The 18,949-nt window shown below is 38.1% G+C and overlaps 2 protein-coding genes across 2 annotated transcripts in view; one reads left to right on the forward strand and one right to left on the reverse strand.

Moving 5' to 3' along the window:
* The window catches only part of pianp (PILR alpha associated neural protein), a 169,691-nt gene that overhangs the window by 135,099 nt on the left and 15,643 nt on the right, over window positions 1-18,949 (forward strand). The gene's annotated exons all lie outside the window — the stretch shown is intronic.
* Window positions 4,605-14,669, reverse strand: riiad1 (regulatory subunit of type II PKA R-subunit domain containing 1). The gene is made up of 4 exons (XM_083540213.1): window positions 14,186-14,669; window positions 9,064-9,140; window positions 8,206-8,252; window positions 4,605-7,308 (listed from the first exon to the last, which is right to left on the reverse strand). Exons 1-4 carry the CDS (start codon window positions 14,261-14,263, stop codon window positions 7,235-7,237), a joined length of 276 nt encoding a protein of 91 aa, XP_083396339.1. The 5' UTR covers window positions 14,264-14,669; the 3' UTR covers window positions 4,605-7,234.

The following is an 18,949-nucleotide window of genomic DNA, read 5'->3' on the forward strand; positions in this document are numbered from 1 at the left end:
CAGATCCTCATGTTTTAAAATACTCGGGTAAAAGTTGAAGTACTGATTATACTTTTTTACTCAAGTGAAAGTAAAGAATTTTTGGCTCAGACATGTACTTAAGTTAAAAGTAGTTACTACTGCTACCTGGTTTAGCTGTTAACTGGACCTCACATCATATTAGATAGATAGATAGATAGATCGCTAGATAGATGTGATAGCCTAGTGGGTTAATGTCAGGGTCCCCACGAGGATGAGTTTGAGAGTTCGATTCCTGGTCGAGCTGGTTGGTAAATAATACTTCTGGACCTTGTCCACTCTGAAAACATTTCAATTATGTCCTTTCTGTGTTGGATTAATTTCTTGATTTCCTGGTCTTTAATGAAAGATAACCCCACCAAAAAAAAAAAAGAAAAAAAAAGTGCTTCTGTGTTAGCTCAGTAGGTTAAGGCTTGTTCCTGAACATGGTCCTTAATATAGTCCACGCTGGTGATAAGCTTTCAAAGCCAGTCCTACATGCCTTCTTTCTTACTGCGCTGGCATGAAACAAAGTATGAACCCTTCAAAAAGCACACATGCTTTTCAGCAGTGGTCGCTCAGTGGTGTAAGGCTTGTGCCTCATCTAAACATGCATCCCACTCTGAACTCTTTTATGGTTCATCGGATTAAGGCTGGTGACTCGCCGATGGTGAGGATCAGGGTTTGAATCCTGCTTTCTGCCTGCTAGTTGCGATGTAGGTTATGTTCCTGCTTTCTTTAGCTTTATAGTCTTGTGTTGATAGTTTAAAGGTAGATAGACCTGCTCTAAACAAGCTTCCTGGCCTGTGTTCCCTGATGGTTCAGCGGGTTAAATCAGGTGTCGTGCTTTTGGTGGGGTTCAGGGTTCGAATCCTGCTTTCTGCCTGCCAGTCACGATCAGGATTCACTTCCTGCATTTTTCTTTAGCGATATATTTTTGTTTATAATGGGTTAAAAAGAAAGATAGACCTGCTCTAAACAAGCTTCCTAGCCGGTCCTTATCAATGGTTCATTGAGTTAAAGTTGGTATCTCGCTGGTGGTGGGGATCATGGTTTGAATCCTGCTATTTTCCTGCTATTTACAATGTGGGTTCAACTTGTGCTACTTACATCTGTATTCGCTTCCTACATCTTTCTTTAGCGTTAAATTCTTGTGTTGATGGTTTGAAAAGAAAGATAGACCTGCTCTATTCAAGCTTCACATCCTGTTTTTTCCTGATGGCTTAGTGGGTTAAGGCTGGTACTTTGCTAATGTTGGTGGTCAGGGTTCAAACCTGGCTTTCTGTCTGCTGGTCATGAGGTAGGTTAAATTCCTGATTCATACAGCTTGATACTCTTGGTTTGATGGGTTAAAAAGATAGATAAACCTGCTCCAAACAAGCTTTCCAGCTTGTCCTTCCTGATGGTTCAGTGAGTTAATGCTGGTGCCTCGCTAATGGCGTGAATCAGGGTTTAAATCCTGCTGTATCCCTGCTAGTCACGATATGGTTTTGCTTCCTACGTCTGTCTTTAGCATTATATTCTAGGGTTGATGGTTTGAAATAAAAGATAGACCTGCTCTAAACAATAGTGGTAGCCTGTCCTTCCCAATGGTTCAGTGGGTTAAAACTGGTATTTTGCTGTTTGCAGGGTTCAGGGTTCGAATCCTGCTTTCTGTGTTTCTTTCCGGTCTAAATTTCTTGCTTTGAAGCATGAAACGAAGGATAAACCCCCCAAAAAAAGAAGGTAAGTTGTGGGACTTGATGGCTTTGTGGTAAAAGCCTTGCCTCTGAGCTCAGAGGTTGCAGGTTCGAATCTGGCTTGTCCCCACACTGGGTAAGCTGTGTGGAAAGTGGTAAACAGTGGTGAGTGGTTGACTGTGAACAAAGTTGTGAAGACCTGCTGCTTCACAGTCTCAGAAAAAGTGAGGGTGATAGGTTTTTGGCAAAGTTTTTCCCTATATATGCAAAACTAAGTCAAAACTTTTTTGGACATTTTTGCTTCATAAACACCTGTTTTCAGCTTCTCAGACACCGGGGGGGGGGAGATGCCCGGATATTGCCCTCCTGCTTCAGGATACTCCCTCCGAAACCACATCCAACCTTTCACGCAGCCATTTCTGACACCTTCCTCACTACAGTCACCGGAACCTTCCACACTCTTAACTTTGAGCCCTGGCCGGGGTTTGAACCGGCAACCTCTCAACCCAGAGGCAAAGCTCTTCCAATTGAGCCACAGGATCTCCTGCAAGAACCTGATTTTTAGGACCTTTTTTAGTTCTTTTTGAAAACTTTTTAAACAATTTCAAGGAAAGCTAAGCGGTAGGAATCAAACCAGGTAAGTCAGATAGCAGCAACCACTTCACTGACCATTACACCAACACAGGAGAGGCAAACATGCCTTGGCTTTTCTATAGTTAGGAGACCACTGTTTTCTCTTAGATCATGATGGTAGAGGGTCAAAACTTCTCCTTCCTGTACATTCTCTCGGTAAACGGAAGTCTATGAGGAGTGACTCAGGTACAAGGACCATATCTCCAACACCTGCACCACTGATATACCATGATTTACCAGCAACCAATTTTAATGACCTTTCATTGTTCTGTTTTTAAAAACTTCTTATAATGTTCAATATGAAACTAGAGGTAAGAATCGAACCAGGAAAGTCTTTCATCGTAGATCGCTAATGGCATTACTTCAAAACTCAAAACTTTGTTAGACATGTAAATAAGCAGGAAAGACAGAAACAAAACAAAGAGACACAGACATAGCTTTAGAAAGAGTGAGAAACAAATAGACAGCAAGAAAGAGACATATACAGTGAGACAGAGATATTTACTAAAAGAGACACAGAGACAATTACATAAAGTAAATAGAGAGACAAAGATAGCGAGATATAGCTACTTCCTGTTGGAAGTGTTTATCCTGAGCGACTCTTAATGATCTCATTTACTAAATGAGCAGTAGTGAGTTAAGGGCTTGCTCCGGTGCCCAAAACTGGCAGCTTGGAAGTGTTAAACATGTATCATATTTACAGCAATGTGATATGTATGTAAGCATATGTACAGTGATTAAATATAAAGGTTATATCAGTGCAGAGATGTGTGGACATCATTAAGAGCCTTTGCTATGTTTCCACACGGACAGTTATTGAGGTGGTACCGGAGAAACTGCACCTCTTCAAGTCAAGTCAGGAAGCTTATATATATATAAAATTATAGACATTTTACAGATTTGAATGATGTATTGTTTTTATCTGTACGATCAATAAAGACAGTAATTTAGGTTTGTGTCGCCATTATGAGGGAAAAACCCACAAAACGCCAACTAGAAGGTTAATTGTGTAAAACATGGCGGATTTGGTGTTTGATTTGAGACTTGGCGCAGAAATAAAACAAAAGTTTACTAATTTAAATTATTTTTATCTGGAGTTTATTTCTTTATTTTATATCTAAAAAAGGACGTCATGGATAAACATTTTTTTGCCAAAGGTTTTAATTTCACCTTTTTTATTTAGTTATTTATGTATTTACATTTTCTATAAAAATGGTTAAACAGAAATGCGCGCTGAATTGATAATGCGTTAATAAAATTTTGTGCCGTTTAAAATAATTTTAATTTTGACAGCCAAATATACATACATACATACATACATAATATATATATATAAATATAAATACAAAACGAATTAAAAATGTTGTTACCGAATGAATGTATCCAGGCTGAAGATCCACATATAGAACACAAGCAGAGAAAAGATGATGATGATCAGGAATGTGTCTGTTCTCAGTCATGTTTACATCACTGACTCCCTCTGTCTCATCCACATTAACCCTAAACTTCTCACTGCCTTCTGCCTGCTGATTCTTAGCTCCATAAACTAGTCTACATCTGTGCTGAGTGAGAGTCAGGACTTTATACACCAGCGGGATGAAAATAAAAAAAATATTTCACCAAATCAATGGATTACAACTAAAGTAACGAGCCGTTTTAAAAAATGTAAGAAGTAAAAAGTACAGATTTTTGTGTAAAAATGTAATGAGTAAAAGTCGTCTGAAAAATAAATAATGGAGTAAAGTACTGATACCAGAAAAATCTACTTAAGCACAGTAATGAAGTATTTGTACTCAGTTACTTCCCACCTCTGAAAATAAGTACCTGTGGCAAGGATTAAAAATGGCTTTTTTTCTTTGCAAATGCAATTTTGCCAGGAGGAATATGTAAAGATATTAGAATCTAGACATGCAAAACAGATGACTGTGTAATTCAGCTTAAGGTGGTTGTACCATTTAAGAAAGTACCTTTAAAAAATAAAATGTCAAACTCACATTTACATACATTTCAATATCTTCTTGGTATATTACAAAATGAGGAAAAGTTTAAACGGAGTGAGTACTTATGCAAAGGAACTGTAAAGTCTAGGTTGCGATTGTTTTGCACTCAATTACACAAGTACAATTAACCCCGCTGATGATTGAATGAACAGTAAGTGTCCATGTTGGTCCCTCTGTGACCTATTAAGGTGTATTTAGGACATGACGCTAATGATTCATCCTTGAGCGAACTCACCAAAGTACAAATTCATACATACAAAAGCCTAAATGAGAAAGACATAAGATGACACTTATATGGTGCTATAGTTCATTTATTTACAGACTGTCTTAATAAAATTGTGTGAAATGTACAAAAAAAGACCCTTCAGAATTTGTGGCACATTTAACAAATAAGATGTAGTATTTAAAACTTTCCACTCAAGCAACACTCAATCATTTTTATTTAAACAAGTTTTATTCTAGAACTTTTGAAATATTAGTATTTTCTCCTATATAATACAAATTTGCGAACTAATACTAGCACTCCTATGAAGCCCTTTAAATGACCACAACAGAATTTGAATTTAATTATAATTAATATTTTTGTTTGTACTTTTTCCCTTATCCTTGTTTTGTATGACTTCCTTTATCAAAGCACAAAACATTTTAATGACTGTTGACTCAGATGTAGCATGTAATGGATAAAAAAATAACAAGCAAATAAAAAATATCATTAAGAACTATTACTACTATAAACAAAGGTGAAGCAGTTGGAAATTTGGCAGGAATTAAACCCATGTGCAGGAGAGAAAAAGAAAGGGAACATAGAACATCCTGTCAACATCAATATACACTATATTGCCAAAAGTATTGGGTCACCTGAGCTTTCCTGCTGTATGTGGTTCTTTTCCAAACTGTTACCACAAAGCTGAAGGCACTAAATTGTACAGGACGCATTTAGATGCGCTCTAATAAAATATTACATTTACTTGAACTTGGAAACCCAAAACCTGTTCCAGCATGACAATGCCCCTGTGCACAAAGTGAGCTCCTTAAAGATCTGGTTTAAATGCTTTGGAGAGGAAAATCTTGAGTGGCCTGCTATAGAGCTCTGATCTTATCACTACTAAACACCTGGTAAAATCTGATAACCCTAATTCCACTTTGTAAAATAAAATAAAATCTGAATGCAATGAATAGCAAATCTCAAACCCATATTGTATTCACAATAGAACAAAAACATATCAAATGTTTAAACACAAGAAATTTACGATTTTAAAGAATAAATAAGGTCATTTTGAATTTGATGTCTGAAAATCTTTAAAAGATTGGGACGGGGAAACAAAAGTCTGGAAAAGATTTAGTGTTATTAAAATTAAACAGTTGAAGAAACATTTTGCAACTAATCAGACTAAATAACTACATGTAAGTAAGATGATTAGGTAAAAATATTGTATCTTAGAGAATCTCTCAGAAGTAAAGAAGCTTCACCAAAGACTGTTAAAGACTGTGTCTACAAATTGTGAAACAATTTTAGAATTGTTTTTTTATATTATTATTTATTTTCCTCAACATAAATGGCAAAACAATTGAATATCATATCATTTACAGTATATAATAATCAAAAGTTTTTTTAATCTGGAAAGATTTCGGTGCACAAAGGACAAGAGCGAAAATCAATACTGTTGCCCGTAATCTTCAGGCCCTCAGGTGGCACTGCATTTAAAACAGTCATGATTTTGCAATCACTGCATAGGCAATAACCCCTCCATAAATCATTGTCTTTGAACACAGTTTGCCAGGTCATCCACAAAAGCAGGTTAAATCTCTATCTTGTAAAGAATAAGGTATGCGTGAACATGATCAAGAAATGCCGCTATCCTCTCTGGGCCAAAGCTCATTTAAAATGGAAAACTGTTATTTATTTCTGTAAACTATGGACATCCTCCAGACTAAAGAGGAGATGGACCATCTGGCTTGTTATCAGAATTTTTTTGGAAAAAGTCGCATCCCTGATGGTATAAGGGTGTGCAATAGTGCAATGGGCAACTTGCACTTTTTTTAAAGGCTCCATTAATGCTGAAAAGTATATACAGGTTTTAGAGCAACAAATGCTTCCATCAATTATACATCTTTTTCAGGGAAGGCCTTGCATATTTGAGCAAGACAATGCTAACTGCATACTGCATCTATAACAATAGCATGACTTCATAGTAGAAGAGTCTGGGTGCTTAACTGGCCTGCCCCCAGTCTAGACGTTTCATCTGAAAACATTTCATGCATCATGAAATGAAAAACACAACAAAGGACACCCAGAACTGTTGAGGAGCTAGAATCCTGCATAAGACTCACAAAACATCAGCAACTGGTCCCCTCAGTTTCTCGATGTATATGTCTTTTTTGAGACGTGTTACAGCTATTAAATTCAAAATGAACTTTTTTCCCCCCGGTACATATTCTCAGTTTAAACATTTGATATGTTTTATGTTTTAATGTGAATACAATTTGGATTTATGAGATTAGCAAATCATTGCATACTGTTTTTATTCACATTTAATATGACGAGGCCATAGATTTCTGTTTTTGCGGATTGCTACAAATTTACGCTTAACTATGCTGAAACAATAATATCTCCGATTGATGATGCCAAACGGCAAAGATCAGATTAAAAAAGGTGGGACAATATTTCTTTATAAGAGACATGCTTTTATAATGTGTCTTTTTCTATGCAGCAAAAGTAACTATAGCAACAGTTGAATGCGGTATTTTGTTTAGTTCAGTTGAGTTGACATTCATCTCCATAGTTTCTTACATCCCCATAGTCTCATTTAACAAGCAAGCCAACATCCTCTCCCCTGACAAAAACCAATTACATTGAAACGGCATGCTCAAGAAAAGTAATGTTTGTGTCACTGTTTTATGGGACATCTATATTTCAAGACCTCTTTATATTATTGCTGAAGCATTCTCTTCCAATTTCATTTGAATTTTCCTTGGTAGGTCTGGATCACTGAAGTGATCTGGAGGGGGAAAAAAAAAAGTTAACTGTTAGATGTTCATGAACCCTTGAATGTTCAGTAAATAATATGGCATCTGAGTGCAGAAAAACTTTGAATCACATATTTTAATACCCCTTATGGAAAGTCACTCAGACCAAGAGAATGATGACCTGTTTGTAGTAGTTTTCTATGTTTACAACAACAACTCAAAGGTCACATGTATATCATTACATTTATATTACTAAGTATAAGAGGAAACTCAACCAACACCAAATATCACTCTACTGCTATTATGTACTTATGAAATGCACTAGACTATAACACATCTAACAATCAGCTGTACTATTATGTCTACAAACCTATATGAATATATGTCTAGACCCCTGGGACTCCTCAGCACTTCTTGGATTTGCTAATTAAAATTTCACTGTACTTACTCAACAATGCTAAAATATTTTACCTATATTTTTAAATATTAAAAAAGTCTTTTTTTATGACAAATAATCAGAAAACATGAATCCATTGCAAAGACAAACATGTGATTGTGCAGTGTCTGATGGGAAATGCATGAAAAATTTCAATAAATTCTCCATAAAAATCTATTAAACCCTAAAAAAGGTAATCGATGTTCCTCAAATGTACTTCTATACAGATCAAATTGGACAACTGCAAGTTATCTACAAATGCTTTTGCAATGGCTTCATCCCTCTGTGTACATAGCACTGTCAACTAATTAAATTTTGTTTCATTAACTATGGGAACACACTGATTTCTAACGAGCAGCTAACGAGACCCCGAGAGAGAAAAAAAAAATCGAGATTTCTCGTTTCAGACGGTGTTCACATTAATAATCGTCATCTAAATCTAGATGGATTACATGGAAATAATTTATGCGAGACATTACTGCAAATGTCCTACCTGCAGCAAATTCACGGATATCCGTAGGTCTTTTAATAAACACGTCTCTGAAGAGTGACAGGAGAAGAGAGAAAGAAATGTATTTTCTGAACATAATGCAGATATATATACTGTTTATTTAGCAACACATATACAGTAGCTTTGGAAGTTAAAAAAGAGATTAATTTGCAAGCATGTAAATAAGGGGTGCATAATCCGTCGATCGCGATCGACCGGTAGATTTCAAAGGTAGTATGGGTAAGATTGCATGCCGTTAAAAAAAATCTGAGACTCTATTCAGTGCAAGTCATTAGAGTATTTATTTACTATACTTTAAATACATATATATTTAGCATTTTTAATATAGGTAGATAATTTTTTTATTTAAAATTAGATCCCCAGCTAAAAAAGTGTGAGCAGCCCTGATCTAAATATATCCTCTGGTAAAAAAAAAAATAATAATATTCCCTAATGTGAAGACTGTGCACCTTAAATGGGGAGACACATGACTAATAAGGAATCTCATGTGGTTTGAATATACAAGAAATACAGTTATGCAGCTACAGGTCAAGGGTTTCAAATAATGTTCATATCATACAAAATAATAAGGGAGAAATGTGATCTCTGAGACTTTAACCGTGGTAGTTGGCGCTAGATAAGCTTGATTGAGTATTTCATAAACTGCAGATCTACTGGGATTTCACACACAACATTTTGGCTGACAGGAACAGAACTCAATTTGGCCTTTTGCTGTTGTAGCACATCCACCACAAGGTTTAATGTTTTATGCATGCTTAGATGCTTTTCTGCTCACAGTTGAAACAATACCAGATGAAGACTTTCTTGAGCCAAATGCCAAGATACATTCTAAATTGTTACCTTAGAAAATCACTCAGCAGCATTTGCAATTCTGGATGAGTTCTCAGATACATTTCGTTCTCTATTCTTGTCTTGATCTGCAGGAAAGGAAGTCAAAGTGAAATCAACAATATTGAAAAATGAAAACATTTGACCAACTTTAAATTTGCTTTCATGCCAAAACTTACTTGTGCTACAATGTGACGTTGCGCTCAGTACGTCTAACCTAAGGGGGTGATACTTCCATACTTCCAACCTAACTTTGTGTTTCACATGTAATATATGTAATTCTACACTAAAGCATAAGGGATAAAAAGTAAAAGAAAAGGTTAAATATTTATTAGTTAAAAAGCCAAAAGTGTGAGGACACCTTCATGATTCGAGTTCAGCACCCACTGCTATCAGGTGCATATTAGCCCATAGCTATACACTGACAGTAGAATGGGTCATATTGAAGAGCTCATTGAATTAGTAACCTATTACTCGGGTATTATTTTAAATTGAAAGCAACAGCTCTGCTGTGTAGCTGAAAACTCTTCAAATTTGCAGAGTGGACCATCGTGAGCTGAAGTGGTGCAAACTCAGATATCCTCTGTTGTATTACTCAATACAGAGTTTTTGCAAACGAAATAAGCACAAGAAATGTGAATCGAAAGCTTCATCAAATGTGTATTTATGGCCAAGCAGCTGCACAAAAGCTGTACATACCAAGAGTCATTGGACGTAAATCAAAATAAATTACACTGACTCTGCACTCTGGAGTTACACTTTTCTATCTGGCAGTCTGGATGTTGGTGGATTCCAGGAGAATAATAACTTCCAGAAAGCGCAAAGTTTAGTGTAATAGGTATGGGATGTTTTTCAGTTCCAAAAACAAAGCCATATAAGAAGACCAAATACTTTATGCTAACAGTTTATGGAAAATCCTTTCTAGTACTAGCATAATTGTGCACAGATAGAGGTCCATATTGACCTAAAGGTTTAATTGTTTGGTAAGGGGAAACACCACTGGCCTGCACAGAGCTCCAGCTGATTAGGATGAGCAACACCAAATTACTCTACATGGCTTTGGAGTAAGAGGTTTAACAAGCTCATCTAGGTGTGATGGTCAGGCAAACACATACTCTAGGCCAATGAATATTTACAATTGGAAGCCATATTTATTCCAAGCAATTTGCTTTAAAGCCTCAATCAATAAATACAAAACTATGAAAATGTGTACATAAAATGTACTATAAAATATAGACAGCAAAGAAAGCTAATTTTAGTACTTCTGTAGGAGGAAGTAATTTAAATATTGTTTCAAGACAAGTGATTCAGCTGTTTGAACATCATGTTCATTTTTACCACCTTGGTGCAAGAACAGAGAGAATTTGTGAAGCATGCCTTCCTTGTGCCCTGATAGATGTTGGGTCAGAAGGAGCATAGTGCTGTTTGGGGTGAGATAAGTGCTGTGAGGTACAGTGCATCCAGAAAGTATTCACAGCCCTTCGTTTTTTCCACATTTTATGTTACAGCCTCAATCCAAAATTGATTACATTTATTATTTTCCTCAAAATTCTACAAACAATACTCTATAATGTCAACGTGAATGAAGTGTGTTTAAATTCTTTGCAAATTTATAAAAATAAAATAAAATAACATGCCTTTGCTCAATACTTTGTTGAAGCACCTTTGGCCCCATATACAGCCTCAAGTCTTTTTGAGTTTAATGCTACAAGCTTGGCACACCTATTTTTGGGCAGTTTCTCAGATTCTTCTTAGCAGAAACTCTCGAGCTCCACCAGGTTGGATGGGAAGCGTCGCCCCGGTCTGAGGTCCAGAGCACTCTGGAGCAGGTTTTCATAAAGGATGTCCCTTTACATTGCTGCATTCATCTTTCCCTCAATCCTGACTAGTCTCACAGTTACTGCATCTGAAAAACATCCCCACAGCATGATGCTGCCACCACCATGCTTCACTGTAGGGATGGTATTGGCCAGGTGAGTTGTGCCTTGTTTTGTGAAAACATAATGCTTTGCATTCAGGCCAAAGAGTTTAATCTTTGTTTTATCAGACCAAAGAATTTGACTGCTCATGGTCTGAGAGTCCTTCATGTGTTTTTTACTAAGGAGTGGCTTATGTCTGCCCAATCAACTATACAGGCCTGATTGGTGGAGTGCTGCAGAGATGGTTGTTCTTCTGGAAAGTTCTCTCTCCACAGAGAAACACTGGAGCACTTTCAGAGTGACCATCGGGTTCTTGGTCACTTCCCTGACCAAGGCCCTTCTCCCACGATTGCTTAGTTCGGTCGGGCAGCCTGCTCTTGGAAGAGTCCTGGTGGTTCCAAACTAATTCCATTTACGGATGATTGAGGCCACTGTGCTCATTCAGAAAGCTTTTTGTACCCTTCCACAGATCTGTACCGCGATACAGTCCAGTCTTGGATACTGTACCATCCTGTCTGGTTTGTGCTCTGATACGCACTGTTAACTGTGGGACCATACATAGACAGGTGTGTTCCTTTCCAAATCATGTCCAGCAACTGAATTAACCACAGATGGACTCCAATCAAGTTGGAAAAACATCTCAATGATCATCAGTGGAAACAGTATGCACCTGAGATCAATTTTGAGTGTCATGGCAAAGGCTGTGAATACTTACAGTGTGGAAAATAAGTATTTGAACACCCTGCTATTTTGCAAGTTCTCCCACTTAGAAATCATCGAGGGGTCTGAAATTGTCATCGTAGGTGCATGTCCACTGTGAGAGATATAATCTAAAAAAAAAAAATCCAGAAATCACAATATATGATTTTTAAACTATTTATTTGTATGATACAGCTGCAAATAAGTATTTGAACACCTGTCTTTCGGCTAGAATTCTGACCCTCAAAGACCTGTTAGTCTGCCTTTAAAATGTCCACCTCCACTACATTTATTATCCTAAATTAGATGCACCTGTTTGAGGTCGTTAGCCGCATAAAGACACCTGTCCACCCCATACCATCAGTAAGAATCCAACTACTAACATGGCCAAGACCAAAGAGCTGTCCAAAGACACTAGAGACAAAATTGTACACCTCCACAAGGCTGGAAAGGGCTACGAGGAAATTGCCAAGCAGCTTGGTGAAAAAAGGTCCACTGTTGGAGCAATCATTAGAAAATGGAAGAAGATAAACATGACTGTCAATCTTCCTCGGACTGGGGCTCCATGCAAGTTCTTACCTCGTGGGGTCTCAATAATCCTAAGGAAGGTGAGAAATCAGCCCAGAACTACAAGGGAGGAGCTGGTCAATGACCTGAAAAGAGCTGGGACCACCGTTTCCAAGGTTACTGTTGGTAATACACTAAGACGTCATGATTTGAAATCATGCATGGCACGGAAGGTTCCCCTGCTTAAACCAGCACATGTCCAGGCACGTCTTAAGTTTGCCAATTACCATTTGGATGATCCAGAGGAGTCATGGGAGAAAGTCATGTGGTCAGATGAGACCAAAATAGAACTTTTGGGTCATAATTCCACTAAATGTGTTTGAAGGAAGAAGAATGATGAGTACCATCCCAAGAACACCATCCCTACTGTGAAGCATGGGGGTGGTAGCATCATGCTTTATGGGTGTTTTTCTGCACATGGGACAGGGTGACTGCACTGTATTAAGGAGAGGATGACCCGGGCCATGTGTTGCGAGATTTTGTGGAACAACCTCCTTTCCTCAGTTAGAGCATTGAAGATGGGTCGAGGCTGGGTCTTCCAACATGACAATGACCCGAAGCACACAGCCAGGATAACCAAGGAGTGGCTCTGTAAGAAGCATATCAAGGTTCTGGCATGGCCTAGCCAGTCTCCAGACCTAAACCCAATAGAGAATCTTTGGAGGGAGCTCAAACTCTGTGTTTCTCAGCGACAGGCCAGAAACCTGACTGATCTAGAGAAGATCTGTGTGGAGGAGTGGGCCAAAATCCCTCCTGCAGTGTGTGCAAACCTGGTGAAAAACTACAGGAAACGTTTGACCTCTGTAATTGCAAACAAAGGCTACTGTACCAAATATTAACATTGACTTTCTCAGGTGTTCAAATACTTATTTGAAGCTGTATCATACTAATAAATAGTTAAACAATCATACATTGTGATTTCTGGATCTTTTTTTTTTTTAGATTATGTCTCTCACAGTGGACATGCACCTACGATGACAATTTCAGACCCCTCCATGATTTCTAAGTGGGAGAACTTGCAAAATAGCAGGGTGTTCAAATACTTATTTTCCTCACTGTATATACATTATTTTCTTTTTCCCTATTATTTTATTTGTAATAAATTTGCAAAGATTTTAAGCAAACCTTTTTCACATTGTCATTATTGGGTATTGTTTGTAGAATGTTATGGAAAAGATTGAATTTAATCCATTTTGGAATGAGGCTGTAAAAAAAAGTGAAGCGCTGTGAATATTTACCGAGTGCACTGTACATGCAAACCATTTGCCAGTGTTTTAAATCTGATGTGGGCAGCTACAAGGAGTGTGTTGGGAATGTTGCAAAAGAGGGGTGTGGAAGCTTGGTGGTTAAATTGCTGGATTTTGCAAACGAAGGTGACTTGAGTTAAAAAAAACAACAACTAGTTGTTACTGCTGTGCCATTAAGCAAGGCCCTTAACATTTAGCTGCTTTGTATGCATGAGATACTTTTAATTCGCTCTAGGAAATCAGGTCTGCCAAATGCCATATATGTAAATGTAATGGTGTGATGTGGCAGAATTTAAGAAAGTTAAAAACAAGTCGGGCAGCTACAGGCGGAAAAAAATAAAAAAATGGTTTGAATGTTTGCTTGTTGAAAAAGTTATATAATATAAAGAATAAAGAACTTACTATTCATGTTATATTTTATATATATATATATATATATATATATATATATATATATATATATAAAAAACAAATATAATTATTATATTATCTGTGATAATATAATATGCAAGTAAATGATACAAGTATTGTATCTATATATTGCTTATAAAAGCTAAAAATAAAAAAATAACTAAGTATGAATATTGTGCCCAAAACGGTGGCTCTGGAAACACACACGCGCGCGCGCTTCTCTCCTAAACCCTGAAATACGGTCAGCTCAGTGCTTTTCGTAATTTCCCTGTTGCAGAATGTGGAGTATACCTTAAACTGGCGCAGTTTGTCCTGCTGTTCAGGGCTCAGTGCCCCAGTGTCTGCTTTCTCCAGGCCTCGGGCCGCCATTACTGCCTGCTTCTCCTCTCTCAGACACACACCTGCAGCCGGCAACCGGGCTAAGCAAATCGGTTGCTAGGCGACAACACAAGCACTATGCCAGTGAAAAGACAGAGAAAAAGAGACAACCTTGAGGTTGTCAATCGATTAATGTGTAAACTCGTGATTCATCGCAACTTAATCGCACAATTATATCTGTTCTAAATGTACCATAAATGAATACTTTTTAGGTTTTTAATACTCTAATCAAATCAAATGCGGATGCTTTATGTGAATGTGTATTTATTATTAGTGAAACCATCCTCAACATAGAGTGCAGAAAGACGAAATATTCTTTAAAATGTTTGAAAGCAATCATGGTCTTTTAAATTACGTAAATCATCAGGACACCAAACGGAAGTTTCCACACGGACGGTTTTTAATTGCCGGATGTGGGCATCATGGCGGATTTTGGTGCTTGATTTGAGACCTGGTGCAACAGTAAAACAAATGTATAGTAATTAAAAATTCTTTTTTTTTTTTTATCTGAAAGGAAGTGAATTGTGTTGTGTTAAAGGTATTAATTTAGCCTGTTTTATATCTATTATTAATAATATTTTTATGCTGATAAATAATAATAGGTTTATGCGCTGATGGTTGCTGATAAAAAAAAAAAAAATATATATATATATATATATATATATATATATATATATATATATATATATATATATATATATATATATATATATATATATATATAATTTTTTTTTATTTTTTTTTTTTTTTTTTTATCAGCAACCATCAGCATATAAACCCTCAACCGTCCTTACACTTACACTTCAGCGACAAATCAGCATCTCTTTAGTTTAGTACAGCTGATGCTATAAAATGGAGTATTTGCATTTATCACTGACTATAAAGCCACCTTAGTCAATCCCTCTGTAGTTTGGGGAAGATGTTTTTTTGTTTAAGTTTGGAGTTATTTCGAAACAGCAACCTCTAAATGTTTTCCTTGGCAAACTTTTCACAAGCCCTAACTCGTTCAAATACACAAACAGATAATTTGTTTTTACGTTAGTGTTTATCTCTGTTTCTTGTCAGAGTTGATCTCTTTTAGGTTGATCTTCGCTGTTTTGGTTTCAGATTCCCCTAGGTTCTCCAGGTGTCCTAACTCCTCCTGCCTACCGCAAACATTCACAATGTGTAGCTTTTAAGTTGCCCCCACATAGTATGAGTCAGCGTGTGTCTGCATGGTGCTGTAATCGGCTGGTGTCTCGTTCACAACGTGTTTCATGCCTAGAATTAATCTCTGAGTCAGTGGTGACCTCACCCAGGATAAAGCACTTACTCTCAGGGAATTTTTTAGGGAGACTTAGGGAGTTTTTCCTTGCCACAATTGCCACTGGCTTGCTCATTAGGAATAAACTTATAAGAATAAAATTATATGAAACAAACTTATAGGCACTAAATGTATTCATTGCAACTTTATAACCTCTTTATCTCTGTAAATCTGCTTTTGTAAAGCTGCTTTTGACAATGTAAAATGTTAAAAGTGCTATACAAATAAAACTGAATTGAATTGAATTAAAGATGATCAAGTGCTCATAAGAAACATTGATAAATATTTTAAAAATGCAAACTTATTTTGCTAGCTGGTTGTAGTAATGTTAGTGTCAGGGCACGGACCACGAGCCGGAAGCGGGAGTAGCTCAATCATGAATCTAGAGAGAGTTACTAACCATCATGCGGGTTTGGTCCGTAATGCAGGGATAATCCACAGAACGGAGATAATCAACGGAACGGATATAATCGACGGAACGGAGATAATCCACGGAGCGGAGCAGAGGTTATCCAAAGGACGGAGACAGTCCACGGAGAGACCAGCAGGAAATGCTGGCAGTCGGGGATTCACGAGATCTGTAGCATGACCTTAGAGATTCGACTGCCTGTGACTCTGGAACTGGCGTTTATAAAGCTTGGTCCGTAACGAGGACCAGGTGTTTGTGATCAAAGCCGGGAGCGGACCATCATGATCAGTGTTGGTTGTAACGCGTTACAAGTAACGTGCGTTACGTAATAATATTACTTTTCTGAAGTAACGAGTAAAGTAGCGCGTTACTTTATAAATGTACACATTAATATCTGAGTTACTTTTTTTAAAAAGTAATGTGAGTTACTTTTCAGTTAAATAATTTTGCATAAAAAAATAAATACTAAAGTAAAATGAACGTAACTCAGACGTGCGAGGAGCGGGAACAGAAGCTGGTCAGAAGCAGAGATGGCAAACCAGAACATTACATTACTGTGATGGAAGTATTATTATTTTTAAATAGTCGAGGAAAAGGAGAAAGAAATAATGGTTAAGTGTAGATTATGTGTCGGTGAAAAGCTCTTGTCAACTGCAAAAAATACCACTTTAAACGAACATCTGCATGCAAAGCACAGCACTACAGATGTGTGTGTGTGTGTGTGTGTGTGTGTGTGTGTGTGTGTGTATAATGTTGAATATATGCAACATTATGTAATGTTGCATATATGGAAAAGGAGACAGAAATGTAGAAAACGTTTGCTGACTTTCTTCCACTGCAGATCTATTGACTGCTCAGAATAAAGGTTTTCCGTGGGAGACACATGTACGATGCCATTGCAGCGGAGATAGAGAGCAAATTCACAGCTCATTTGCTCTTTGTGGGAAGATAAACTGCCACGGTCACTGATAATAGCGCGAACTTTGTAAAAGCGTTCAGAATGTTTCAAGCTGATGATGAAGCAGATAATGATGTAGACGAAGACAAGGTCATATTTATGGAATTGCACGATGTTTTACGAGATGACAGCGAAAGGTATGTTCTCACTCCACATCACTGGTGTGCAGCGAACACCCTTAACCTTATAAACACGAACGATAGTTACATTCCTGACGGGAAGGCAGATTGAAAAGCTGTGTACAGAAGTGCGACTGGAACGTTTGCAGCCTTGTGGTAAAAATTTAGTCGACCATCTTATTGTTCTCTAAGAAGTTATTAAGTATTTAAAATGTTTAAGAAATGTCTTTTGCCCTAATATAACTTATTTCTTAATGGCAATTATCTATAATACACCTGTTACACCTGTAAGGCGTGAAAGAGATACAAGTAACGCAAAAGTAACGCAAAAGTAATATAACGCATTACTTTCCATAAAAAGTAACTAAGTAACGTAATTAGTTACTTTTTTGGGGAGTAACTCAATATTGTAATGCATTACTTTTAAAAGTAACGTTGCCCAACACTGATCATGACAGCCACCGAGGGGGGCGTGGCAGGTGGAACCCTGACATTACTACCCTTCCAGGGGAGGCACCCGACACCCCAAACCCACCTATGCCAGGTGGGCCAGGGCACTCTGAGGAGGGTCTCGCCATCCATTCAAGGTCGAAGGAGGCCTGGTAAGCATCACCGCGGAACAGTGGAAAGCCGAGAAGGACCCGAGATGGAGCAACGCACTTGGCTGAGTTCATAGGCTGAGCGATGCCCTCGGCGGAGTTCGGAGGCCGAGCAACACCCACGGTGGAATTCGGAGGCAGAGCAACATCCTCGGTGGAGGTTGGAGGAAGAGCAACGTACTTGGCGGACACTTGAGCGGGGCGGCACCCTTGACAGAACACTTGAGCGGAGCGGAGCTGAGCTGAGAGACGCGATTGGTGGTGCGCTGGAGCTGAGAGACGCACTTGGAGGTGTGCTGCAGTGGAGCACTCAGTGAAACTCTGGAGCGGAGCAGAGATAATCCACAGATCGGAGATAATCCATGGAACGGAGATAATCCACGGAGCGGAGCTGAGATAATCCTAAACAAGGTGAGAAATCAGCCCAGGACTACACGGGAGGAGCTGGTCAATGACCTGAAAAGAGCTGGGACCACTGTTTCCAAGGTTACTGTTGGTAATACACTAAGACGTCATGGTTTGAAATCATGCATGGCACGGAAGGTTCCCCTGCTTAAACCAGCACATGTCCAGGCACGTCTTAAGTTTGCCAATGACCATTAAGATGATCCAGAGGAGTCATTAAAGAAAGTCATGTGGTCAGATGAGACCAAAATAGAACTTTTGGGTCATAATTCCACTAAACGTGTTTGGAGGAAGAAGAATGATGAGTACCATCCCAAGAACACCATCCCTACTGTGAAGCATGGGGGTGGTAGCATCATGCTTTGGGGGTGTTTTTCTGCACATGGGACAGGATGACTGCACTGTATTAAGGAGAGGATGACCGGGGCCATGTATTGCGAGATTTTGGGGAACAACCTCCTTCCCTCAGTTAGAGCATTGAAGATCGGTCGAGGCTGGGTCTTCCAACATGACAATGACCCGAAGCACACAGCCAGGATAACCAAGGAGTGGCTCTGTAAGAAGCATATCAAGGTTCTGGCGTGGCCTAGCCAGTCTCCAGACCTGAACCCAATAAAGAATCTTTGGAGGGAGCTCAAACTCTGTGTTTCTCAGCGACAGGCCAGAAACCTGACTGATCTAGAGAAGATCTGTGTGAAGGAGTGGGCCAAAATCCTTACTGCAGTGGGTGCAATCCTGGTGAAAAACTACAGGAAACGTTTGACCTCTGTAATTGCAAACAAAGGCTACTGTACAAAAATATTAACATTGACTTTCTCAGGTGTTCAAATACTTATTTGCAGCTGTATCATACAAATAAATAGTTAAAAAAAATCATACATTGT

This window comes from Silurus aristotelis (genome assembly GCF_946808225.1).
Source record: "Silurus aristotelis genome assembly, chromosome: 1".
NCBI classification, from domain to species: domain Eukaryota; kingdom Metazoa; phylum Chordata; class Actinopteri; order Siluriformes; family Siluridae; genus Silurus; species Silurus aristotelis.